General features: G+C 35.6%; 1 protein-coding gene across 5 annotated transcripts; it reads right to left on the bottom strand.

Annotated features, from left to right (window-relative positions):
* Positions 1-12: 12 nt before the first annotated feature.
* Positions 13-27,807, bottom strand: LOC139867043 (uncharacterized). Of its 5 annotated transcripts, XM_071855362.1 has the most exons (3): positions 27,662-27,807; positions 11,853-12,122; positions 10,957-11,776 (listed from the first exon to the last, which is right to left on the bottom strand). In XM_071855362.1, the coding sequence occupies exons 2-3, from the start codon at positions 12,118-12,120 to the stop codon at positions 11,400-11,402; spliced, it is 645 nt and encodes a 214-aa protein (XP_071711463.1). In that variant the 5' UTR covers positions 12,121-12,122; positions 27,662-27,807; the 3' UTR covers positions 10,957-11,399. The 5 variants fall into 5 exon arrangements, 2 of the variants coding, with proteins under 2 accessions (XP_071711462.1, XP_071711463.1); XR_011765735.1 differs by lacking the exons at positions 10,957-11,776; positions 11,853-12,122 and adding an exon at positions 13-383; XR_011765736.1 differs by lacking the exons at positions 10,957-11,776; positions 11,853-12,122 and adding an exon at positions 13-371.

Below are 27,807 nucleotides of genomic sequence, written 5' to 3'. Positions count from 1 at the left end.
TTAAAATCCACTATCACCAACAAGAGAGTAATACAATAATCCTTCTCTAGATCAACTAAAGGCATACAACAATATCATACTCTTGAACAAGAACAATTAACAAGTATATAAAATAATTAAAGACAAAAGAGGAATGATTCACCCAAAAACTGCAGTATGTTCCAGAAGCTATAACTCGAGCTAGAAACGACTTGAGACGAATTCAACGGTTTACCCAGATGTAAGGAACACGCTGTCCAAAAATGGTGAATATTCAACGATCGGATCTCTGAGTATCGTCTCTTCTCTAACCTGCTGTCTTCAAAAACGGGAATGGAATTTCACACTCTTTTTCTTTGATCTCTCGACTCTCTTATGTGTTTTTTTTAATCCTAAAATACCAACTTTTTGATAAAAAAAAATAGTTAGCGTTTCACCATATGTGTTTGTTCCGATAATTATGACTTTATCTGTCTTGAAAAGTATTAAAACCATTGGAAGTAAATCTTGTAAAACTTATTTCATGTGAATATCAAATAAGCATAATTTGATATAGGTGTTGATATTGTTTAACGCTGTTAATAATCAAAAGTTTTAATTTAATGTCTAACTCAGGTATTATTAGAGTCGATAAAAGTCATATTATTAAACTGACCTAATAATGCATTTATATGAATATTATAATTTATATTTATAAATTCGTAGTTTGCCGCTATTTCAAGGTATGTCAGATACTCTGTATATGTTTATAATATATTGTAGTTGAATGACATAATTGTGTATCGTAAGGGTAAAAAAAATCAAGAAAAATGATGCATAAAAGCGTGTATGATGTAATGAATAATGTTGACACATATTATATAATAATAAAAAAAACTTTGAGTACTTTCAACGTTTATTCCAACCGACTCGTAGGAATAATCTAACAAACGACAATAAAAAAATAAAATAAAAGTTCACGAATAATTTAAACATTTGGCAATGAATGAAACGGAAGCGAAAATGACTGCGTGAGTAAGGCAAACATTTGTGAGAATCTAATGTCCCAAAATCTAAGGCTTCTTCCGCAAAGTTCGTCCATTGAAAATGAGTCGGGGCATAAGATCAGTCCGACTAGCATAGTCGATGGACAATGGGTGAATATTCTTGTACCACCCTTGTTGGTCCCGAGGGACGGAGGATGCTAGGTTAGCCGAAAAAATGGTTATCGGTTCAAGGACATAAGGTGACCCTGCTATTGCAAGGTAAGAAGGGGTAGAGAAATGCCTGGGCCAATGTTTGAGTACCAGGCGTTACTGCGCTAAAGTAACCCATGTCATACTCACAGGAAAAGCTCGAACAAACTTCAATAAAATGGTACATGTACCTAAGACCGACACAGTTGGGTAGGTAGAGAATACCTAGGAGCGCGAGACAAGTATCTCTTAGGCAAGGCAAAATAGCCCGTAACTTCAGGAGAAGGGGTGCCTCCTTACAAAGGAGGTCGCAGTGACCAGACCTCGGCAACTATAGACCAAAAACACAAGCCTCCGAAAAGTCGTAAGACCATGTATGGGGGTTGACGCCTTTCAAGTAATGGAAGGTCAGGGAAGTTTGACCTGATGAGTGAAGACGGGGAAGCCGGAAGCCGAATCCCCGGTGAACGTCGGACGTAACTATAACGGTCCTAAGGTATCGAAATTCCTTGTCGGGGAAGTTTTGACCCGCACGATAGGCGTAACGATCTGGGCTCTATCTTGGAGAGAGGCTCGGTGAAATAGACATCTCTGTGAAGATGCAGACTACCTGCAGTTGGACATAAATCCACTACTTCATGTGATTGGCTTTGGGCCTTTCTGCACAGCTTAGGTGGAAGGCGAAGAAGAATGTTAGTTTAACATCCAACGTTAATATTTAAATGTTAATGTATGTTTTGATGATGACATTAAACCTGACTAATGATATTTATGTTAAAGTAAAACGTTAGTTCACGAACCTACATTCTTTCTAGCAAACGACCAAAACACGCAAAACTTAAATCCAAAGAAACTCATTTTATAATCAAAGCATGCATATGGTAAATACCACGGTTGGACCGTTGAAAGCACCGTCCATACTTTGTAATTTACGGTCAACATAAAGGTTATGCCACAAATCGACCGTAGCTTTATCTTATCAAACTACACTTTCGAGATCTAATGATAACTTATGGTCTGACACTATTAATGGTTGAAACTTCATCTAATGCATATTATATGGGTTTTCAATTGATAATTAAGCATGTAAGTAACTAGAGGGGGGGTGAATAGTTATTTAATACGTTTTTAACACTTTTTCGATTGATCACCAAAATCGATTAACTTTAAACAACCAATTCAACTCAAACTTGATGTGTGTGGTGTATATGTTCAAAATGATAAATGAAGTAATGTAAAGAACATAGACACAAGGATTTATAGTGATTCGGGTGGATGTTAACTAATCCACCTTAATCCACTCCCCGATTACACTAATCGAGATTTGTTGCTTCACTAAGCACTTTTCTCCAAACCCGGTGGAGATCCGATTTACAAGTCTTCAACTTCTTTGGTAGACAACAAACCTAATCTTTCTATCACTTTGAAAGATCAACTCTAACTTAGATCAACTTGTCTTCACCTTGGACAAGTATTAATCTCCAAATAAGATTAATCAACTTCCTAAGTCCCTTTAAGGAAGTAGATCACTAACCTATGTTTGACTTGGTCATTTGCAAGATAAAGTATGGATTAGTGACCTTGCGTGTTTTATGTTAAGATGTCAGTCATCATTTATGCATATGTGTGTGTCATCATCAAAACATATTCTTTGGTTAATCATCATACTTAAGTTTGTCGTTTAGTTTATTAACCAACATTCAACCAACATTCTCCCCCTTTTTGATGATGACAAACATACAAGTGATGAGGGACATTTTGCTATAAATACGCAAGTGTTAACAATTACTTGTATCCATCTTTCTCCCCCTTTTGTCGAAGCAAAAAGGTTAGCTCCCCCTAGAACTAAGCTCGCCCTTAGAGCAAAACTCCCCCTTAAATTGTGCACGTTGGAAAAACATTTATTAAAATATAACAAGCGCACATTTTATTCAAGTCACGTACTAAGCACAGATAATTCATATATAGATAATACATGGCAGTCAAAAGAAGTTCAATTATCATGATGAGAGGAGTGACCCTTGTCCTCAAGTCGTGATAATCTTCGACCAAGTTGCAGAATGTTTCCATAAATTACACTGTTTTGTCCCTGTGTTGAAAGAGAACAAAAGTTGGGTGGATTTTCAAGAGGCGGTTCTTGAATCTGCTTGGTTGAAGCTTTGCATATTGGATATGAAGAGACTTGAATGGAATGGTGAAACGGAGATGTCATTCCAACATACGCGAATAGCTTGGTCAGATGGAGACCATACGGAAGTGACACATGGGAATGTTGAGCTGCATGTTGCATTCTTGATGCCATGAAGTGTGCAACATTTACTTTAGTGGAGTTCAAGAGACACCATATGAGGGTGACTTCATTTACATCCAGTAGATCCAGTAGTTCCCCCTTTCCGTAAACATTTGCAGTGATGATCTGTTGCCAAAGATCATATGTTGATGCAAGATGTTAACAAAGGAATCCATCATTTTTGATGTATTCGGGTCTAAGAGTTCTATTGCACATAATATATATGCATTGTCTCTCTTTACCCATTCAGGAAATTCATTGAACGAATTTGGTTCTAGAAAGAATGTTCGACCTTCATTCGGAACATCCATAATATTTCCAAATTCTTTAAGCGTTAATGAATAACTTCTTCCATAAAGAGAAAATGAGATTTTCTCATTATTATGTGAGAATTGAAAATTCTCATAAAATTCATTGATGTGAAGAGGATAGAGTGAACCTCTTAGATTAAGAAAAGCATCCCACTTGATGTTTGAGAAGCTTTCAAGAGAGTAGGTAGTAAGATGATGTGTAAGAACTTCTCTTCCTTCAACAATAGACCTCATTGTGAAGAACTTTTGCTTTGCAAAGAAATGTGTGGGTGTGAATTTTTTGAATGTATTTGCTTTAATAGACCAATGATGAATGTTATCTAGCAAACTTTAATGAGGTAGGTAGCTAAATTGAGAGCACTTTGACAGATATATCAATTCGTCCTTTTGCAATCTATTGATCATTGAATTTATGTAAGAGAGTTAAGACAAATCAATTATGTCAGATGTTCTGCGGTCGAACCACGGTCGACCGTGGGAGCATCCGTACAGTGACAGATTTATATTTTTGCATGGGTGTACAAGCAAAGCTAACTTAAGCACACAATAAACACAACATTATTAATTATCTTACACATAATTGTTTAGTGCCAACATTTAAGCACTCCACATAGTACACAAATAAAGATCATTATCCCAAATACACAAGTTATGACCTACTGCAAGAAATTGTTTTCACAAATCCTTTCAACGCCTTCTTGAACCTAGAGTGATTTTCTCTAATCTCTTCCTCTTGCTTCAGAATCCTGTCGATCTTGGTTTCAAAATTTGAATTCACAAATTCTTGATGTTCCTGTAAGTTCGCCTCCTCATCTTCTATTTCCTCTTCATCCGATTCTTCCTCTGGTTGATAGTTCTCAATCTCATCGAGATCCTCTTGAAGACTCGATCTTCTTCCACGAGAGGATTCTATTAGATGATCACTTCGAATGATAATTGACTTATCTAGTGGCTCGAATGAAGGTTGTTGAACAATAGCATGTGTTACCTTGAGGTAGCTGAACAAATTGTTCAGATGCATTCCATACGGAAGAGATCTAGTTGATTCAGTCATCAGGTTGCTCATTTGGGATGCCATCAAAAATGCCACATTAATCTCCATATTTAATTCAATTGCCCACATGACATAAATTTGAGTGACATGAATGTGGGAGTAGTTTCCCAGCCTACAGTAGATGTTGTGGTCAATGATTTTGTTTAGAATATCCAGATACGATCGGAGATCCTTTCCGGTTAGTCCCTTGGATAGGATTTCTGAGTGATTGGCGTTAGGTTTGCAAAGCAAGGTTAACGCATCGGTATCTTGAATAAACTCAGAAAGATGTTCTAGTTTGTGTCGTCTACTATAGAACTCCATTCCTTCAGTAGGAACACCCAGGATTTCACCAAAAGTATTGAGAGGAAATTCCCACCATTTTTTGTTAAGATGAAATCTTACCATCTTAGTTTCTGTGTTAAATCTATAGTTGGCATAGAACTCTCTTATCAACTCAGGATATATTTGTCCATTGATTAGTACGAACGAGGCTAGATTCCTTTGAAACAGCTTGTCAGTTATCTCAGGGAATGCTTCAAGGCTTATGATTCTTCCTTCTACTATTGCTCTTGCTTTGAGCCATTTCTTGTTATATGTTGTACGTTGTCTCGCATCAGTTGGAGGGTTATATCTATTCTCACCTCCTCTAGATTGAGCATCCTTGGTCTTTGCCATTTTTCTACACAATGATACTTCAAATTAATTAAAAGTGTATAATTCAATTGTAGGCAACAAGTTTTACAAACTTTAATTATCATCAATACTTAGATGTTTTGATGTTAAGATTCTTCACATTTTCACTCTTCATTAGTGTTAATGAGTTTGCAACTAGATTGAGATTTTCATAAAGTTCATATGTGTTCTAGACTTTTGAGATCATCATCAACACGTGTTTTGACATTCAATATTATTACACTCAATTTGCAACAATGTCATTTATATCATATGAACAATGCTTCTATGAAAATCTAACCTAGATGTATAATGAACCCTAGAATTATTCATTGTTAAATTAACGCATAGATAGGTACTATTACAATCGTTTCCAAGTTGTTCTTCAAGAACAATTTTGATTGTTTGCATCAATTTAAGTTTTGACTCATTATAGTTAGAGTTTCTTCATAACCCTAATTCATCATATAAACACAATTGAATGCTAGGAAAGCAAGGATTAATCATACCAAAAGTAGGAATTGAGATTGAAGGAATGAACGTTCTTCTTCGTGCGGTCGATCTCCTCAGCCGTGTTTAAGTGTGTGTGTTTTGAAGTGGGTTGAAAAGAAATAAAAGTGAGGGTTTAATTTAATTTAAAACAGAATCAGACCACGCACGGTCGAAGCATGGTCGACCGTGGTGTTAGCCGTGCAGGAATTTGTACACGTACAGGACAGGAATCCGCGGTCGGGTATACGGTCAGCCGTGGTGCTGCCGTGGATCCTTCTGATCACTTATTTCTTCACTTCTTCTTTCTTTGAATGCGTTTTGACGATTCTTAGGTTCTATAAAATACTTGAGGACAAGTTTTCTTTTCCTAACATTGAATGATTACATCCTCCCGATGTTTAATCATCAATGACACGTAATGTACTATATCTATATGTATGTATGTATGTGTGTGTGTGTATATATATATATATATATATATATATATATATATATATTCATATTCAATTATTCACATAGTATACACAAAACGCATCAATCTTGTATTTAGCATACAATACATAGTTTCACATAAACACACAATCCTAAAGCAAGTAAGCCTCCTCCACTAACCTTTTAAAATCATTTTTTAAAAACAATTTTGCATTTGTAAGAAAAACCTTTCATTAATATAAAGTCTTTTTGAGAAATTTATTCTCATTAGCATTTTGATCATTGATTTTGATTGATTTTAAGATTATCCAATCCTTGAATTATCCCTACCATAGAATGCTAGCTTGGTCTATTTTTTCCATATTCTCAATTTTCCTAATAATAGACAATGGACTTTGATTACATGGTTTGTGTTTGCTAGAGTCGTGACATATATTCATTTCACGTTTACCTCTTGATGAATCACAAATAATCATACTTTCAAATTTTCTTTTCAAAGCGTTGTTTTCATCAATTAAGGTTTTGTTAAGTTGTCTAACTTTGTGTAATTCATTCTCCACAAGTTTTACTTTGTCACGACTACTATCATACACAAATTTAATAGTCTTGTAATCATCTAACAATTCTTCATAATTAAAAGGATAGAATACATGTACCTCATTGCAATCCATGCTTGAGAAATCATTTTCTTTGAATGGAGATTCAACCTCTTCTTCACTTTAACCATCTTGATTCAAATCATTCCAATAACTCATAAAGCAAAAGTCTTCATTTCCATTCAAACCTTTTGCTTGAGAATCACCAACTTTTTTCAAATCCTTCTCTACTCCTTTACCCTTTAAACTCTTAGAGTTTTCTTCTTCTTGTGAACATAGTGAATCCCAACATTCCTTTGCACTTTCACATGAAATTATTTTTAATCTTTCTTCACTAGGAAGAATTCCATGAAGTAGTGAAATTGCATCAAATTATTTCAAAACATCATTGTTTTGAAATGTTGACTTCACTAGTCTTGAACTAGCTTGTGGTACAAAGTCTCCCACTTTGATTATTCTCCACAAGTAGTAATCCTTGAATTTGAGATATGACTCAAATCTTAATTTCCACACATCAATATTCATCTTATCAAAGATTGGTGCTTCTTTCACCATTTCTTCCAAGTATCCCATAGTTTGAGTTGATCCGAGAATCGTTGACTCAAGTTTTTGCACAAAACAAATTTTGACGCTTTCGCAATCGTTTATAGAGCAATGATTTGAGAAACCGCTCTGATACCAATTGTAAGTAACTAGAGGGGGTGAATAGTTACTTAATACGTTTTTAACACTTTTTCGATTGATCAACAAAATCGATTAACTTTGATCAACCAATTCACAGGGCGTGCGGCCTTCACCTTCGCCCCGAAGGGATGCCTCCCCAAACACCCCAGGATCTAGCACTACCACCTTTGTGCAGGGAACTTTGTTTGCAGGGATAGGTGCATCCACAGGGTTGCCGGCTCGAACACGCGAACAACGCGCCCAGAGCCAAGCTAATCTGATTTACGCTTTGATGAACGCCGTGCCAGATGATATGGTGCATGAGTTTGAGCAACCCGGAAAGGCCGAGCTCATGGTCAAAAACTTGTATGCGGGAATGAAAGGAGTACCGGTCAAACCCTCTTTCGAAACAGCTCCCACTGTAGAAAAGTTTTCAGCTCAAATACTGAACAACATCTCAACGCCGCTATCCGTGATACCGATAACGTTGGGATACTATGACGGATTCTCAGACCGTGATGACTTCTTACAAAAGTACGAAGGAATAGCGCGAAACCAGCGCTGGGCCGACGAGATAAAATACATGGAGTTCCCACCGCTACTTGAAGGCGTAGCTCGGCAGTGGTTTAACAACCTGCCAGCGCCAGTTATAAGTTGCTACGATGATCTCCGAACGCGCTTTCTGCTTAACTTTCATAACATTTGCGCAACTCGAAGGATGCATGTTGAATGTCATGACATCAAGCAAGAGCGAGGGGAATCCTTGGGACAGTTCATCGACAAGAGGTGGCCAGAATCCCTAACTGTGCTGAATCATTGAAAGTATCCGATTTCATACACGGAATTTGTCGGGAGCGCCACCTAACGTTGTGGCAGAGGCTTAGGAAGCGTCCTCCAGAGACACTTGCAGAAGCAATAAGAGAAGCGCACGAGCACATGCGTGCTGAAGAAGACACTACCAGGTACTCGAATTACCGAGGCTCGGGAAATGGTCGGCACGACGGTTACGACTCGCCGAGGGGTGGGCGCCCGTCAGGCGGTTTCGGGAGAAACCAACACGACTCTAGCCCCTACCGCCACCATGGTAACAACCATCACAGCGACAGAAAGCACCAGCGAAACTACCAAGGGAACAACAACAACAACCAGCAACATCATCGGAACAGGGATAGCGACACTAGGGAATACAAGCAAGCCTTAATCAGAAGCCTCACCAAGAGTTTGAAAGAAATCTATGTGACTGAGCCCATCTCAAAAACGTTCGAGAAAACCGAGCGCATGTCTGAGTACGCGCGACGTGATAAGTCCAAGTTCTGCGACTTTCACGATGACTTCGGACATGAAACTATTCGATGCAAGGCGCTGGTTAATAAGGTTGTCATTTTCTTCAAGCGCGGAGAGTTGAAACATTTGAAACCGGGAAAGGATGAGTCAGGCGGGCATAAGAAGGAAAATGAAGGAGTCGAGAAAGACAAGGTCATCTATGTCTTTTCATGGGAGAAAAGGAAGGAAGTTGAGAAAGAGCCACTGTTGCCGTATGAAACGCTCAAGGCGCACCTCCCACGCGAGCCCATTTAAGAAAGGAAATGCGCTCCGCTGGTGGTAAAAGGCTACTTGCCTGAATGTACTCAACACATTGACAAAATTCTCATCGATATTGGCAGATGTGTCAATGTCATGTTCTTTCACTGTTTCGAGAACCTGGCCTACAGAGTGAAGCGCAACCTAAGAAAGATAAAGCAGCAGTTTAGGAGAATAAGCGGGGATCCCGCCTGGTCGAAGGGGATACTTGGGACGGCGTTAACCTTGTGGGACGACCAACACAAGGAAAGGGTGTACACAACGGTAGTCGAATTTAAAGTGATACGCGCTGAATTGGAATACGATGCTATCCTGGGACAACCGGCGTTATCACACTTCGCCATCAGCACCTGCCTTTACCGAGGGATCATAACGCTTCCCACCCCGCTAGGAGAAGCCACACTCAAGTCCAAAGTGACCGCAGAGGACTATCGACTTCGACAGGTACGTATAAACATATGAAGCTAATCGTTTTGAAAATTAAAACCACAGATCACGCGCAGTCACATAACAGCAAAATTGGCGTTTGCATACTTTGCCGGATGAAATGCAATAAACGCGCAACCAGTCTGCGCGCTTACCGCATTAAAATGAGCACAATCTTACATAATCCGAAACATAAGACGCATATTAGAGTGCAATTGCACACATACTCGCGCATTCGTTGATTTGTAACACTATTTGACTGGTATCCACATATCTGAAGTATTCAAGCCGCGGCAAAGGCGACGAAAGATGGGGCCGGCTCTTCAGGAGCTGAAAATGACGAGGGAGACGAGATTGCCGGCGTTGACTATGAGTACGAAGAACACAAGGATGAGAAGTTGAGGGAGAGAGCATGCGGCTACAGTTATGATCAAGGTGGATACAGCTATTATTTGTATGAGAGAATTTGGAAGTTCTTAAGCGCACCCTGTTTAGCGCATGTTTAAAAATCTGTACTGATGAAACAATGTCTCTTAAGCGTTTTCCGCGCACGTTTATCTATGTTTAATTATTGCCTTCAAGTTATCGCCTGCCATAATCTTTGTGCCATTATATGTAAAGTAGCTCTCTAATTTGAAAATGGTGCGCACAACCTCTTAGGCATCGCACTCCTGCCTTTGAAGGGTTGCTTTCTCCGGCACCCGTGCGGCAGAAGCTTGTTTGGCGACAGGCTAGTCTATTATAACCGGACGGTTAAGCGTCATTGGGTTGACCTAACCAACCCGCGCAGAACTCGAGATCTGCAAGTCATGACTATAAACGACGGCGTTGGTCGCGCATGACCTCAATCCTAAGTATTGGCGCACTTAGAAGACTCCTGATGCGCGCACACGGATGCTTAACTTAAGCATATATTGTGTGCACAACAATATATGTGATAAGTTAAACGTTGACATTCCTCGAGTATAATTACGATGAAAATCAATGAAAACTTAGCAAAACGTTTTAAACAAACGATCTTACGCACATAATCATACTATAATCGCAAACAAAACCCATATAGTTGGTCGTGCTAGTACTTAACTATCGTCACATAGAAACGTGCAAATCACAAAGGGTGGAATCATGTTTAGCGCACATATACAATCTGTGACTAACAACGATGAAATATGCTCAAGTATAAATTAATGACGCACATTTATAAGCATTCACGCATTACAATATACAAGTCATACACAATGAAGAGAAATGAACAAGATAAAATTTTTATTCCCAAAAGAGTCATTACATTCTTTTTGAAAAACTATAAATTACAATGTATCGTTCAACAAACGCTGAGCGTCAGCAGTAGGGTCATTAGACAGAGCTACCAACGAAGGGACCATGATATTCATCAGCGTCGGCGCCACCTCTTGGCTCTTTTGCGCCGCAAGAGGATCCACCTCCTTAGTAATAATGGCATCCAGGGCCTCGGAAGATTGGAGATGAGGCTGAATCTTCTTCCAGAACTTAAGCCGCTCTTCTGCCTTGAAGGCAAGAATGGCGTCTACAAGCAGATCACTCACGTATTTAGAATCACAGGTACGAGCAACTAGCACTGGAAGGCCCTTCTTCAAGGTCTCAAACTGACACTTTGCAGTGTCACGATCAACCTGGCAAGTAGTCAAGCGATCAGTCAAATCTTCGCGCTCTTCTTCTAGAGAGCTCTTTTCAGACTCAAGGGACTTAACCTTTTCAGTCAAATCCTCAACTTGAGAGGCTAAAGACACCTTCTCCGCAGCTAGAGAAGACGAGGCACTGATTGCCTCTTCGCATGCCTTTTTCAGACTGCTCAAGATCCGACTTCAAATGCACGATACGGTCATGCAACTGTTCAGCAGTCAGGGCGCCTGGTGTAGAAGAGTCACCGTCGTCCAAGCGAGCCTTTGCCTCCTTAAGGCAACATTTAGAGCGCATCAGGTTCAACATAGCCAGTTGAACATCAAAGCGCCACGTTGCCTCGGGCGACAGATGCCCAAAGTAATTGGGAAGTTTGATATCTTCCAAGTAGTTGAATTGAGAGATCGTTGTAGCCTCCGGGATAGACAGCAAGTCGTTTACGCCGTAAAATTGCAGGCGAGCCTCTGCAAATAATAAGATAACTGGTCAGCAACATAAAAGGTAGCACAAATTTCAGTGACTTGAGAAAAGTAAGACTACCTTTCGCCTTTTTAGCGCGCATGTGCTTACTCCCACTCTCGGTTGGGGGCTCAATAACTTTGGACCCTTCAGCATCCGTTTGATAAGAGTCGTCACCTGCACGACCCTCGCGTTGGCTGGTGTCACCAGAACCACCAGCGCCAACAACAGTGTTACCATGAGCTTGCTCATCAACATCCATATCCTGCTCGTCCTTGTTTTCCACTTCGGGCGTCTCAGTATGAAAGCCCTCGATATCGCGTGAAGCAAGAAGTCTGTTTAAACGCATCTCTGCAAATTCAACAAGCTAAGTTAGACAAAAGTAATGAAAGGAGAACAAGTACAAAAATAAAGCCCATCTACCGCCTACCATTATCATCGGCGTCTTTGATAACTGGCAGGGCAGGCGGATAAGGGTACATATTAGCAATCCGTAAAATGTCTGAGCTATATTGGCGGATGGGGAGCTCGCGGTTGTAGAAATGCCCAAGTCTCTGCTGATCGTCTGGGGAAAGGGGAGGCCTGACATTTAACTGCGCATTCGTAGCGTCCATGTGCCATGCGCAAATATTTCTATACGCAAGAGGGATAAAAGAATCATCGATAAAGAAGAATGAGTTCTTCCACTTCTTGCGCACACCAGCTTTAAGGCGCTTTACAAAGTTAATCCGGTCGTTGAAAGAATACCAACTTTGTTGGTTTTTACGGTACGAAAATACGTTCTTAAACAAATCCAGCGATGGAAGTAATTGATAGTAGCGGCAAATCATCTCGAAGAGGGTAACGCGACACGCGCTATAAGGGTGCAGCTGACCAATACTAATATTAAAATGGCTAAGGACCTCCATGAAGAAAGAAGTGGGAGGATAGCGAACATTCCCTTCTACCATTACTTGTCGATAAACGGTAACCTTACCGTCAATAACGTCATTCGCGCGCTGGTCAGGTAAGGGCGCTATAGGATTCAAATCGGCCAAAGGTGGGTACCAATCCACCAACAGCGCAATTTTGCGCTTTGTCATAATAGACCTAATAATCTCGCAGTTTGGAGGCTCAGATGTAGACGAAGAAGACGCCATCTATTAACAAGTAATTCAATAGTTTGTAAGAAAAGAAACTAAGCGCGCGCTAACCTGAAAAAGCTAAAGAAGAAAAGTCGAAGTAATAAGCCGATAAGATTCGCGCAGGATTAGAGAGCACAACAGAAGTAAAAACTAAAATAGATGATTATGAGGTATTTATAGGGGAGTAAAAACACGGAAGATGCCTCAAGAGAAGTTGAAAAAGGGCGGTTAAAAAATGGAAGGCAGAGATGGAGCCACGTGTCGCAAGATGGAAAGGAAAGAGTACGAGGTAACCAAGGGCGGAAAAAACGGCGGAATGACAACTGTAGCAACTGAAAAACGTCGCTTCGATTTCTTTGCATTTAATGCAGCAGGACAAAAATATTTTGTTGAAATATTAGAAGAAAGCGGAGGCGCGTGGAAAAGAATAGATGAACGGTGGTTACAAGTTGAGTTCAACGCCATGCGCAGTTCCTGCGCATACCATTGAACTGGGGGGACTTAATGATACGCATACCCGATTAACTCGTTTAGCGCATCAAACAGCATCGCCATAAGGATTTACAAAGGTTCGCGCTAAGGCATATAGCGCTATATTCACAACCATGGCGCAAATCCCACCCGCGCGCATTGGCAGTATCCACATGTCAGGCGATGCTGTAGCTGGCAGAGGACACCTGGCAGACAAAAGGTCAGGTCTGACAAGAACACTTTTTGCTTTTGTCGGACCAGCTTGCTCGAAGATGTACTATTGGCAGGCCACGATCCTTTTAACCTTATTACGTGGTGATAGAAGACAAGAAAGATTACCCTATAAATAAAGGACTTCATCCACAACATAGAGGATCTCCGGAATTCACTTTTACACATATATGCTCAAATACAACAATAGCGCATAGCGCAATTGTACCCGCGCTACCGGACTTATAGCCTTTCACTAGATATCCTCGATATACAGGTAACGTTCCGTGAACATAAACCCTACAACTTAGCGCAAGCCATCACTGACCGGTACACCCGCCGATGGTGGGTCTATGTTTAACCACCCCTGTTGAGATCCTCATCTCGCGAGGGGTTATTCACGTTACTCCGGACCGGAGAGTTAAACCCAATTGACCCTTAAATCCCCCTCTATTGATGTTAAGCATGGACCGAACCCGACACGATTATTCTATGCTCGATCATCACCCCAATTGGAAGGTGTGTATGGCACTACACCACACATCCGTCTACAGAAACCACATCATATCATAATATATCCTAGGATGCCTCCATACGCCTCCACAATAAATCAAAACGCGCTCCACGGATGATGCCTTGCCATTGGTCGTCACAATGACAAGCATGTGGTACCTCCACATGTAGTTGACTTGGTATACCTATCTCCAATCTACAAATCTAAGGTCTATGTCAGCACAGTGAACAGACCCACCAACACCAGAATTATGTTCACCAAAACATATAGAACCCAATCAAATGAAACAAAAAAGCTCGATATAGATAAATTCACAAAGTTTTCCAAATCATTCCATTTCACAAAAGGTTTTCTCAAAACCACTTTCACCAACGTTCTCATAATTAAATCATGTTCTATGCAAAAGCTTTTTCTCAAATGTTTCCGTAAAAAATTTCTCAAAATTTTCATAAATCGGATTTCTTAAAAGCATACGTAAACGTGTTTCTGAAAAGTTATCACAAATATAAAATCTCATATTTTAGTTTTGCTCAAATAGATAGAACTGGAATGCACAACCAATAACGAAAGAAATAACAAGATATTAAAAATCGAGATAATGTTGAAAGAAAGTACAAAACATCCGTACATGAATAATGTCTAGAGCTCAGAAGGTTAACATGATACTCCCATATCTTCACAACGTCTATACGTCGTCTACACGTAACAAATAAACTAACTTAACATATTAATTTCCATATCCTAATTATTTTCTCATGTACTGACGCTCGTTTATAAATGACTTCATCCTATTTTTTTAATAATTATAGAACTTATTATTATTTGATTATTGTTATAAAAGTAATAATTGGATGATAATTTTATTATTATTATAGATATTGCATAGTATTTTTTTTTGAGTATAAATAGATGTGTTGAGTTAGAGTTTATGGGATGTATTTTTTGGTTAACAAAAAACACTCTCTCTCTCTAGATTTCAAATGCCACCAAACTCTCATTGTACATTTTTCTATAAATAAAAATCAATTACTCATACCTTTTGTTCAACCTTTGTTTTCTCCGTTTTACAGTATCTCTATCTCTATATACCTTCTACAGTCAAGAACCACTAAAGGTAGTTATAAGCCTACTGAATTATAACACGTTATCAGCACGATTATCTCAACATTTATACTAAATATGGTTGGCTCTGCCACCTAACTAATATATGGTCGGTTATACCACCTAAATGATATATGGTCGACACTGTCGCCTAATTTACATTTATGTTATCTAACATTTATTTATGTATACTAACATTTACATTTATGTTATTTAACATTTATTTATGTATACTAACATTTACAGTTATGTTCACTAACATTTATATTTATGTTATTTAAGTTATATATGGTCGGTTATACCACCTGAATTATATTTTCTGTAATCTAACTCTTATTAACTTCACTAACATTTATATTTATGTTATTTAAGTTATATATGGTCGGTTATACCACCTGAATTATATTTTCTGTAATCTAACTCTTATTAACTTCACTAACATTTATATTTATGTTAATAAGACCTCATGATTGTACGCAACACGTCATTTGACAACACGGTACTTTATGTACGCAACACGTCATTTGACAACACGGTACCATGGATCGAGATTAATTCCGATCAATACGAATACGATGGGGTCTTTATATGTTATCTAACATTTATGATTACTTATGCAATAAATCATTATTTATTTCATGCATACTAATGTTTATTCTTAAAAGTAAATCTTAAAAGTTAAAATAAGAAAAAGTAGTTTGTATTTTTATTAAAAGTAAATCTTAAAAGTTAAAATAAGAAAAAGTAGTTTGTATTTTTATTAAAAGTAATCTTAAAAGTTAAAATAAGAAAAAGTAGTTTGTATTTTTATTAAAAGTATAAATCTTAAAAGTTAAAATAAGAAAAAGTAGTTTGTATTTTTATTAAAAGTAAATCTTAAAAGATAAAATAAGAAAAAGTAGTTTGTATTTTTATTAAAAGTAAATCTTAAAAGTTAAAATAAGAAAAAAAATCTTGTCCTTTATATTACTCATACGCGTTTTGATATAGTGACTTTATTCGTTAACGTCAACTAATGACGTTACAACGGTCATATATACATAACGGTTGTTAACGTCAACTGACGACGTTACAACAACTATATTTTTCAAATATAAAATAAACATCTCCGTTTTCACAATTTCACAAATCAATCTTTATTTTTCAGATTACTACTCTCAAAAGGTTTTTGTAAAAATGATTCACACAAGGATGATTTTTCCTATTGTATTGGTCATATTAACTATCATCATTGTTGCTAATATACCACCGGGTGAACCTATATTCTATCCTGCCCTTGTGGTTTTATTATTTGTAATCATACCATTATTCTGTTGTTTGCTACTTATGAATTTAAAATGATTCTAATTTCATTTTATTATTTGTCTATGAATAGAAGTTGATTATGATTATAATTTATGTTATTCATCTTTTTGATAATAGAAAATGTCGAATTTGAAAAGGCTTAAATTTGCTCATTTAGAACAAGTGAGAACAACTACTTAACATGGGTTATGAATGTAGAAAAACATCTCGAATCAAACGGTATTTTAGAAACCCTGAATGAAAATAACAATTATTCCGAACAAGAGAAAGCAATAGTAAGTATTTTTCTTAGCAAACATATTGACGAGTCCTTAGAATCTACATATTATATGATTGAAAATCCAAGTGTATTATGGAAAATACTCAAAGATAGATACGTTAGTAATTATCAAAAAAAAAAATAATAATAATAATAATAACGGTGATCCATGAAAGAATAAAATTAAAGATATTAGTAGACGCTCTTATAAGAATTCCGGAGATTCTTATTAATGATCTGGTAACGTGGATCATCAGTCTAGTATTTCTTGAATACATGAACATCTTGTTTAGCTCTACAAATAAGTCCCAAAAGAAAAGAAAACGAGAGTGAATCTGTTGACAAATCTTGATTAAATTAACCCTGAGCTACCTTGAGACTTGAATGGTTTGAATTTTCTAAGATGCCTAGTTTTTTTTTTTATGTATCACTCATAAATAAATGGTTTTAGACCATAACGCATATGTTTTATTAAGTGTTATCTTTTATGTACTTCAGATTATAACTTGTTTGCAGGTAATATAATTTGATTATCTTGCTGAAATATAACTCATTATTTGCTTATCTTATTTGAAGTTTTAGTATGAATCCTGCAGAAATACAACATCAATTAAATGGTAAAGACCTATGTATTGCAGATAGTAGTAACATACACACTATGATCAAATCTAAGAAATATTTCATTGATTTAAATCAAATGAAGGAATTATAAATACTATACCAGCTCTTGCAAACTTGATATAAGAAACGAAAAAGGCAAAATTTCATATTACCAAATGGTACGAATTTTTTGGTAAACAATGTCTTGTTTTCTCCCAAATCAAAGAGAAATTTGTTAAGTTTCTCTGATATATATCATAGTGGATATGATTATCAGTCAATGATAATCAAAAATGAGAAATATCTATGTAGCACCGAAAAGCGCATATGATAAAAAGCGCATATGATGAAAAGCGCAGCGCATATGATTAAAAGCGCATATGATAAAAAGCGCATATGATGAAAAGCGCATCGCATATAATTAAAAGCGCATATAATGAAAAGTGCATATGACGAAAAGCGCAGCACATATGATTAAAAGCGCATATGGTGAAAATGATATATGATGAAAAGCACATATGGTGATTAATGAAAAGCACATATAGTGATTAATGAAAAGCACATATAGTGATTAACGAAAAACACATATGGTGATTAATGAAAATCACATATGGTGATTAATGAAAAGCACATTGAGAAAGAATCACCAATATTTCTTGAAAGAATTCAAGGGAATATATATGGACCAATTCATCCATCATGTGGACCATTTTGATATTTCATGATTCTAATAGACGCATCTAGCGGATGGTCTCATGTTTGTGTGTTATCAAGCCGTAATATGGCATTTGCAAAGTTTCTTGCACAAATTATTAAATTGAGAACACATTATTCTGATTACATCATTAAAAGGATGAGACTTGATAATGCTGGTGAGTTAACATCTCAAGTATTGAATGATTATTATATGTCTACAGGGATTGTTGTTGAACATTCAGTTACTCATGTGCATACACAAAATTGGTTTAGCTAAATCAATAGATAAACGCTTGCAGCTAATAACTAGACAATTGGAAATGAGTACAAAACTCTCGATATTTATATGTGGACATGTAAATTTACATGCTGCGACATTAATTCGCATTATACCATGTGGAAGTCATAAATATTTTCACTTACTACTTGATTTTGGCCAAGAGCCAAATATTTTCTCCTTAGAACATTGGTTGTGCAGTGTATGTTCCAATTGTATCACCACAACGCACTAAAATGGGTCCTCAAAGAAGGATGGGAATATATGTTGGATATGAAACATCTTCAATAATAAGATATATTGAACCCATGACGGGTGATGTTTTTACAGCAAGTTTTGTCGATTGTCACTTTAATTAAACATTGTTCCCTATATTAGGGGGAGAAATGAAATATAAATAAAATGATGTTTCATGGTGTGAACATCAATTAAGGAATATTGATCATCGCACAAAAGAATGCGAAAAGAAAGTTCAAATATAATGCATATGCAAGAACTTGCAAATTAATTACTTTATGCATTTAAAGATACAAAAAATAAGTGACTAAATCATATATACCAGCAGTAAATGCTTCAGCTAGAATTGAAATTACAAAAGCTGGCAATAATGTCACTCATGAGTCTTTGCTACGGCAGAAACGTGGGAGACCAATTGGTTCCAAAGATAAAAATCCTCGAAAAAGAAAATCAGCTGATAATGAGGTAAAAGAAAGTGTTCAACAAGAACCACAAATCAATACTCCTTCTGCAGAGGATATTGATAAATGTAAATACATAAATTGCAATAAATTATGCAATATTATGAAACTGAAATGAAATGAAAAATCTTGATGAGATATTTTCATATAATGTTACAATGACATCATGAATAAAGATGATGATCTGGAACCAAAATCTGTCATTGAATATCAAAATAGACATGATTGGGATCATTGGAAAGGAGCAATACGAGCTGAATTTGAATCACTCAATAAAAGAAAAGTTTTTGGATCAATCGTTATCACTTTTAAAGATGTGAATCAATGGGATACAAATGAATTTTTATCCGAAAAGAAATGTACTCAATCAATTTACAAAGGTCTTTATATGGGTTGAAACAATCGGGTCGCATGTGGTATAAACGATTAAGTGATTACTTGATAAGCAAAGGGTATACCAATAATCTTATTTGCCCATGTGTTTTCATTAAGAAAACAACATCCGGATATGTGATCATAGCAGTTTATGTTGATGATCTTAATATCATAGGTACAAATAAAGAGATCCATGAAGCCATTCAACTTCTAAAGAAAGAATTTGAAATGAAAGATCTCGGAAAAACCAAGTATTGCCTTGGTTTACAAATTGAACATATGCCTAATGGTTTACTTGTACATCAAACAACATATACTGAAAAGATTTTAAAACGTTTTAATATGGACAAGGCAAAACCATTAAGTACTCCTATGGTTGTTAGATCACTTAATGTTGACACTGATCCATTTCGTCCCTGTGAAGATCATGAAGATATCCTGGGACCAGAAGTACCATATCTTAGTGCAATTGGAGCTCTTATGTATCTTACAAATTATACAAGATCTGACATTTCTTTTGCAGTTAATTTGTTGACAAGGTTCAGCTCAGCCCCTACCAAAAGACATTGGAATGGGATCAAACAAATAGTTTGATACCTTCGGGGAACTACTGATTTATAATTATTTTATTCTAACGAATCAAAACAAGATTTGGTTGGTTATGCAGATGCAGGTTATTTATCTGATCCACATAAAGCTAAATCTCAAAATGGATATGTATTCCTAAATGGAGGTACCGCAATATCATGGCGTTCTCAAAAACAAACACTTGTTGCAACATCATCAAATCATGCCGAAGTAATTGCATTACATGAAGCCAGTCGGGAATGTTTTTGGTTGAGATCAATGACACAACTCATTACTGATTCTTGTGGACTAGAACGCAATAAAAGTTCAACAACTATCTATGAAGATAATGTAGCTTGCATAACACAGATGAAAGAAGGGTATATCAAAAGTGACCGAACAAAACACATACCCCCTAGATTCTTCTCATACACTCAAAATCTCATTAAGGACAACCAGATTGAAATGAGATATGTTCAGTCCAGCAAAAACTCTGCTGACCTTTTCACCAAAGCACTTCCAACTGCTATTTTCAGAACACACGTTCATAATATTGGCATGAGGCATGTTCAGAAGATGTAACAACTCAGGCGTTGCCTACTTGAGGGGGAGTCAACTCTATGCTGCACTCTTTTTCCCTTAGCTAAAGTTTTATCCCAAAGGGTTTTCTTTAGCAAGGTTTTTAACGAGGCGGTACTAATTATTCACTAATAAAATTATCATCCAGGGGGGAGTGTTATAAAAGTAATAATTGGATGATAATTTTATTATTATTATAGATATTGCATAGTATATTTTTTTGAGTATAAATAGGTGTGTTGAGTTAGAGTTTATTGTATGTATTTTTTGGTTAACAAAAACACTCTCTCTCTCTAGATTCCAAATGCCACCAAACTCTCATTGTACATTTTTCTATAAATAAAAAACCAATTACTCATACCTTTTGTTCAACCTTTGTTTTCTCCGTTTTACAGTATCTCTATCTCTATATACCTTCTACAGTCAAGAACCACTAAAGGTAGTTATAAGCCTACTGAATTATAACACGTTATCAGCCTGCTGATAACGTGTTATAATTCAGTAGGCTTATAACTAATTTTGACCTAAGCCTATACAATCCTTAAATATGAGAGAGTAGTAATGGAAGAGAGAGAGAGTATATTTCTTATATGTAAGAAAATGGTGTGTATATGTGTTCATTATCCACATATATATAGTACAAATTTTACTATCCATATTTGACTAATTACCATCCATATTTTACTACTAAATTTACAACACTCCCCCTTGGATGGTAATTTTTTTTTAAAGAGCAATTAATACTGCCTCGTTAAAAACCTTGCTAAAGAAAACCCAGTGGGATAAAACTTTAGCTAAGGGAAAAAGAGTGCAGCATAGAGTTGACTCCCCCTCAAGTAGACAACGCTGAGTCGTCACATCTTTTGAACTTGCCTCATGCCAATATTGTGAATGTATGTTTTGAAAAACAGCGATTGACAGTGCTTTGGTATAAAGATCAACAGAGTTGTTGATTGAACGTTTCTCATTTTAATCTGGTTGTCTTTTACGAGATCTTGAGTATATGAGAAGAATCTGAGGTTTTCATCTGAAACTGTATCATCTAAATCTTTTATGTACAAGTTTGGTCCACGTGATTTGTCTACAGTCTCCTTCATGGTTTGTTCAAACTGTTGTTTCAATTCCTATTCCCTTTCAGTCTTTTTCTGAGCCTTACTAATATACCATTCTTTTCCATCAAACTTATGACCGTTGAGACTGTTTATAACTTTAGCGCCTCGTCAGCATTTATGTTTTGTTCTGTCATTTTTTGATACTCTTCTTTCATTTGTACTATGTAAGCTGTATTATCTTCATAGATAGTTGTTAGGCTTTTATAGCGTTCTAGTCCACAAGAATCAATAATGATTTGTATCATTGATCTTAACTAAAATCATTCCCGAGTAGCTTCATGTAATGCAATCACTTCGGCATGATTTGATGATGTTGCAACAAGTGTTTGTTTTGAGAACGTCATGATATTGCGGTGCCTCCATTTAGGAATACATATCCAGATTGAGATTTAGCTTTATGTAGATCGGATAAATAATCTGCATCTGTATAACCAAACAAATCTTGTTTCGAGTTGTTAGAATAAAATAATTATAAATCAGTAGTTCCCCGAAGGTATCAAACTATTTGTTTGATCCCATTCCAATGTCTTTTGGTAGGGGCTGAGCTGAACCTTGTCAACAAGTTAACTGCAAAAAAAATGTCAGATCTTGTATAATCTATAAGATACATAAGAACCTCAATTGCACTAAAATATAGAACTTCCGATCTGTTAAAATTTTCATATCTTCGCAGGGATGAAATAGATCAGTGTCAATATTGAGTGATCTAACAACAATGAGTTTGTCTTTAAAAAAATGTTTTAAAATCTTTTCGGTATAAGTTGTTTGATGTACAAGTAAACCATTAGGCATATGCTCAATTTACAATCCAAGGTAATACTTGGTTTTTTCAAGATCTTTCATTTCAAAATAATTCTTTAGAAGTTGAATGATTTCATAGATCTCTTTATTTGTTCATATGATGTTAAGAACATTGACATAAACAACTACGATCTCATATCCGAACATTGTTTTTATAAAACATACGTGCAAAATAAGTTTATATTTATACCCTTTTTTTTTATCAAGTAGTCATTTAATCGGTTATACCACATACGTCCCGTTTGTATAAACACATTAAGAAATCTTTGTGATTTAATGGAATATATTCCCTTAGGTTTTACATTAGATGCTTATGATACCTTAACCCTTTAGGTATATTCATATATATCACTATTAAGTGATCCATACAGATAAGTAAGTAGTAACAACATGTATGAGATGCATTTAAATAACTACCAGGTTGATTAAGTATCTAATAAGTAATTGTATCCATTACAGGAGGATAAGTTTTCCTCCTAATTCATTTATGGTCTTTGTGGGAAATCTTGAGTTACAAGTCTAGTTTTGCCTTGTAACTTCATTTGCACATTTCTTTTCGGATAAAAATTCATTTGTATCCCATACGTTTCACATCTTTAAAAGTGATAACGATTGATCCGAAAACTTTTCTTTTATCGAGCGATTCTAATTCAGCTCTTATTGCTCCTTTCCATTGAGCTCAATCATGTCCATTTTGTATATTCAATGACAGATTTTAGTTCCAGATCATCATCTTTATTCATGATGTCATTGTAACATTATATGAAAATATCTCATAGAGATTTTAGTTTCATTTCGGTTCCATAATATTGCATAATTTATCGCAATTTTAGTATTTACATTTATCAATATCCTCTGCAGAAGGAATATTGATTTGTGGTTCTTCTTGAACACTTTCTCTTACCTCATTATCAGCTGATTTTCTTTTTCGAGGATTTTTATCTTCGGAACCAATTGATCTTCCACGTTTGATGCGTGGCAAAGACTCAACAGTGACATTATTGCCAGCTTTTGGAATTTTAGTTCGAGCTGGAGCATTTATCGCTGGTATATATGATTTAGTCACTTTTTTATATCTGTAAATGCATAAAGTAATTAATTTGCAAGTTCTTGCATATGCATTATTTTTTGAACTTTCGTTTCACATTCTTTTGTGCGAGTTCAATATACCTTAATTGATGTTCGCATCATGAAGCATCATTTTATTTTTTATTTTTATTTCTCCCCCTAATCTAGGGAACAATGTTTTATTAAAATGACAATCAGCAAAACGTGCTGTAAAAACATCACCCATCATGGGTTCAATATATCTTATGATTGAAGATGTTTTATATCCAAAATATATTATCATCTTTCTTTGAAGAACCATTTTATTGTGTTGTGGTGATACAATTAGAACATACACTGCACAACCAATGTTCTAAGGAGAAAATATTTGGCTCTTGGCCAAAATCAAGTAGTAAGTGAAAATATTTATGACTTCCACATGGTATAATGCGAATTAATGTCGCGGCATGTAAATTTACATGTCCACATATAAATATCGAGAGTTTTGTACTCATTATCAATTGTCTAGTTATTAGCTGCAAGCGTTTATCTATTGATTCAGCTAAACCAATTTTGTGTATGCACATGAGCAACTGGATGTTCAACAACAATCCCTGTAGATATATAATGATCATTAAATGCTTGAGATGTTAACTCACCGGTATTATCAAGTCTCATCCTTTTAATGGTGTAATCAGAATAATGTGTTCTCAATTTAATAATTTGTGCAAGAAACTTTGCAAATGCCATATTACGGCTTGATAACATACAAATATGAGACCATCCGCTAGATGCGTCTATTAGAACCATGAAATATCAAAATGGTTCACATGATGGATGAATTGGTTCATATATCTTACCTTGAATTCTTTCAAGAAACATTTGTGATTCTTTTTCACAATATACTTTTCATTAATAATCATATGTGCTTTCCATTAATCATATGCGATTTTCATCATATGCATAGTATATTTTTGGCTGTGCAGTGTATTTTTAATTGCACCACCACAATAAATGATTCCTCAAAGAAGGATGGAAATATATGTTGGATATGAAACATCTTCAATCATAAGATATATTGAACTCATGACGGGTGATGTTTTACAGCACATTTTGCCGATTGTCACTTTAATGAAACATTGTTCCCTATATTAGGGGGAGAAATGAAAAATAAATAAAAAGATGCTTCATTATGTGAACATCAATTAAGGTATATAGAACTCGCACAAAAGAATGCGAAACGAAAGTTCAAAAATAATGCATATGCAAGAACTTGCAAATTAATTACTTTATGCATTTAAAGATACAAAAAGAGTGACTAAATCATATATACCAGCAGTAAATGCTTAAGTTAGAATTGAAATTCCAAAAGCTGGCAATAATGTCACTCATGAGTCTTCGCCACGTCTGAAACGTGGAAGACAAATTGGTTCCAAAGATAAAAATCCTAGAAAAGAAAAATCAGCTGATAATGAGGTAAAAAAAAAGTGTTCAAGAAGAACCACAAATCAATATTCCTTCTGCAGAGGATATTGATAAATGTAAATACATAAATTGCAATAAATTATGCAATATTATGGAACCGAAATGAAATGAAAAATCTTGATGAGATATTTTCATATAATGTTACAATGACATCATGAATAAAGATGATGATCTGGAACCAAAATCTATCATTGAATATCAAAATAGACATGATTGAGCTCAACAGAAAGGAGCAATACGAGCTGAAATAGAATCACTCAATAAAAGAAAAGTTTTCGGATCAATCGTTATCACTTTTAAAGATGTGAAACGTATGGGATATAAATGAATTTTTATCCGAAAAAGAAATGTGCAAATGAAGATACAAGGCAAAACTAGACTTGTAACTCAAGGTTTCCCACAAAGACCAGAAATGAATTATGAGGAAAACTTATCCTTATGTAATGGATACAATTACTTATTAGATACTTCATCAACCTGGTAGTTACTTAAATGCATCTCATGGATGTTGTTACTACTTATCTATATGGATCACTTAATAGTGATATATATGAATATACCTGAAGGGTTTAAGGTATCAGAAACATCTAACGCAAAACCTAAAGAAATGTATTCCATTGAATCACAAAGATTTTTATATGGGTTGATACAATAGTATAACAGATTAAGTGATTACTTGATAAGAAAAGTGTATACATATAAACTTATTTGCACATGTGTTTTAATTATGAAAACAATGACCAGATATATATCGTAGTTATTTATGTCAATGATCTTAATATCATAGGTACAAATAAAGAGATCCATGAAGCCATTCAACTTCTAAAGAAAGAATTTGAAATGAAAGATCTCGGAAAAACCAAGTATTGCCTTGGTTTACAAATTGAACATATGCCTAATGGTTTACTTGTACATCAAACAACATATACTGAAAAGATTTTAAAACGTTTTAATATGGACAAGGCAAAACCATTAAGTACTCCTATGGTTGTTAGATCACTTAATGTTGACACTGATCCATTTCGTCCCTGTGAAGATCATGAAGATATCCTGGGACCAGAAGTACCATATCTTAGTGCAATTGGAGCTCTTATGTATCTTACAAATTGTACAAGACCTGACATTTCTTTTGCAGTTAATTTGTTGACAAGGTTCAGCTCAGCTCCTACCAAAAGACACTGGAATGGGATCAAACACATATTTCGATACCTTCGAGGAACTACTGATTTAGGATTATTTTATTCTAACGAATCAAAACAAGATTTGGTTGGTTATGCAGATGCAGGTTATTTATCTGATCCACATAAAGCTAAATCTCAAAATGGATATGTATTCCTAAATGGAGGTACCGCAATATCATGGCGTTCTCAAAAACAAACACTTGTTGCAACATCATCAAATCATGCCGAAGTAATTGCATTACATGAAGCCAGTCGGGAATGTTTTTGGTTGAGATCAATGACACAACTCATTACTGATTCTTGTGGACTAGAACGCAATAAAAGTTCAACAACTATCTATGAAGCTAATGTAGCTTGCATAACACAGATGAAAGAAGGGTATATCAAAAGTGACCGAACAAAACACATACCCCCTAGATTCTTCTCATACACTCAAAATCTCATTAAGGACAACCAGATTGAAATGAGATATGTTCAGTCCAGCAAAAACTCTGCTGACCTTTTCACCAAAGCACTTTCAACTGCTATTTTCAGAACACACGTTCATAATATTGGCATGAGGCATGTTCAGAAGATGTAACAACTCAGGCGTTGCCTACTTGAGGGGGAGTCAACTCTATGCTGCACTCTTTTTCCCTTAGCTAAAGTTTTATCCCAAAGGGTTTTCTTTAGCAAGGTTTTTAACGAGGCAGTACTAGTTATTCACTAATAAAATTATCATCCAAGGGGGAGTGTTATAAAAGTAATAATTGGATGATAATTTTATTATTATTATAGATATTGCATAGTATATTTTTTTGAGTATAAATAGGTGTGTTGAGTTAGAGTTTATGGGATGTATTTTTTGGTTAACAAAAAACACTCTCTCTCTCTAGATTCCAAATGCCACCAAACTCTCATTGTACATTTTTCTATAAATAAAAACCAATTACTCATACCTTTTGTTCAACCTTTGTTTTCTCCGTTTTACAGTATCTCTATCTCTATATACCTTCTACAGTCAAGAACCACTAAAGGTAGTTATAAGCCTACTGAATTATAACAATTATATATAATTGCGCATATATTTTTTGGGGTTGAAAGTGTACATATAAATTCTGTGTGATAAAAATTGTAAAAGTGATCATACATTAAGGACCGAAAGTGTAAAAAAATCATAAAAATCATATCATGACTTCATCTTGGTCGTTTGGTTCTTAGTTCTTACAGTAAGTTTTCTTTTAATTTAAAATTAACCCTTTAATTTTATAATGATTGTGAATCAAAGATACTAGCTAATAATTCCTAACATATAATTGGCTACTAGTATAAATTTTGAGGTCTCAATTCGTTGATAAATTATCTTTTTTTTTTTTTATGTCTTCACGATCGACTTCACAGAAATATTAAATTTAATTATTCTTACGATGTATTTCAATAAAAATATGATTGCTAGATGATCACTAAAGCCTAACGACGAAATAATGTATAGGTTACAGTACGACGTACCTTTAAATGACACCAAATTTGCACCGTATAATTTGATCGGGAAAAAATTGGTGCTTGCCGTCGTAATCCTCTGGCATGTCGATCGGTTCTCTATATTTTATGGGTTTGTTTTCTATTTTGTGATTTTTGATTGTATATAGGAGTGA

Source organism: Rutidosis leptorrhynchoides, chromosome 9 (genome assembly GCF_046630445.1).
Source record: "Rutidosis leptorrhynchoides isolate AG116_Rl617_1_P2 chromosome 9, CSIRO_AGI_Rlap_v1, whole genome shotgun sequence".
Lineage (NCBI taxonomy): Eukaryota > Viridiplantae > Streptophyta > Magnoliopsida > Asterales > Asteraceae > Rutidosis > Rutidosis leptorrhynchoides.
Note: the sequence above shows the minus strand (reverse complement) of the source record. Positions and strands in the feature narration are given on the sequence as shown.

Bases quoted from the DNA above. Each gene is read 5' to 3' on its own strand.
- LOC139867043 (XM_071855361.1), bottom strand. From the start codon at position 5,466: ATGGCAAAGACCAAGGATGCTCAATCTAGAGGAGGTGAGAATAGATAT.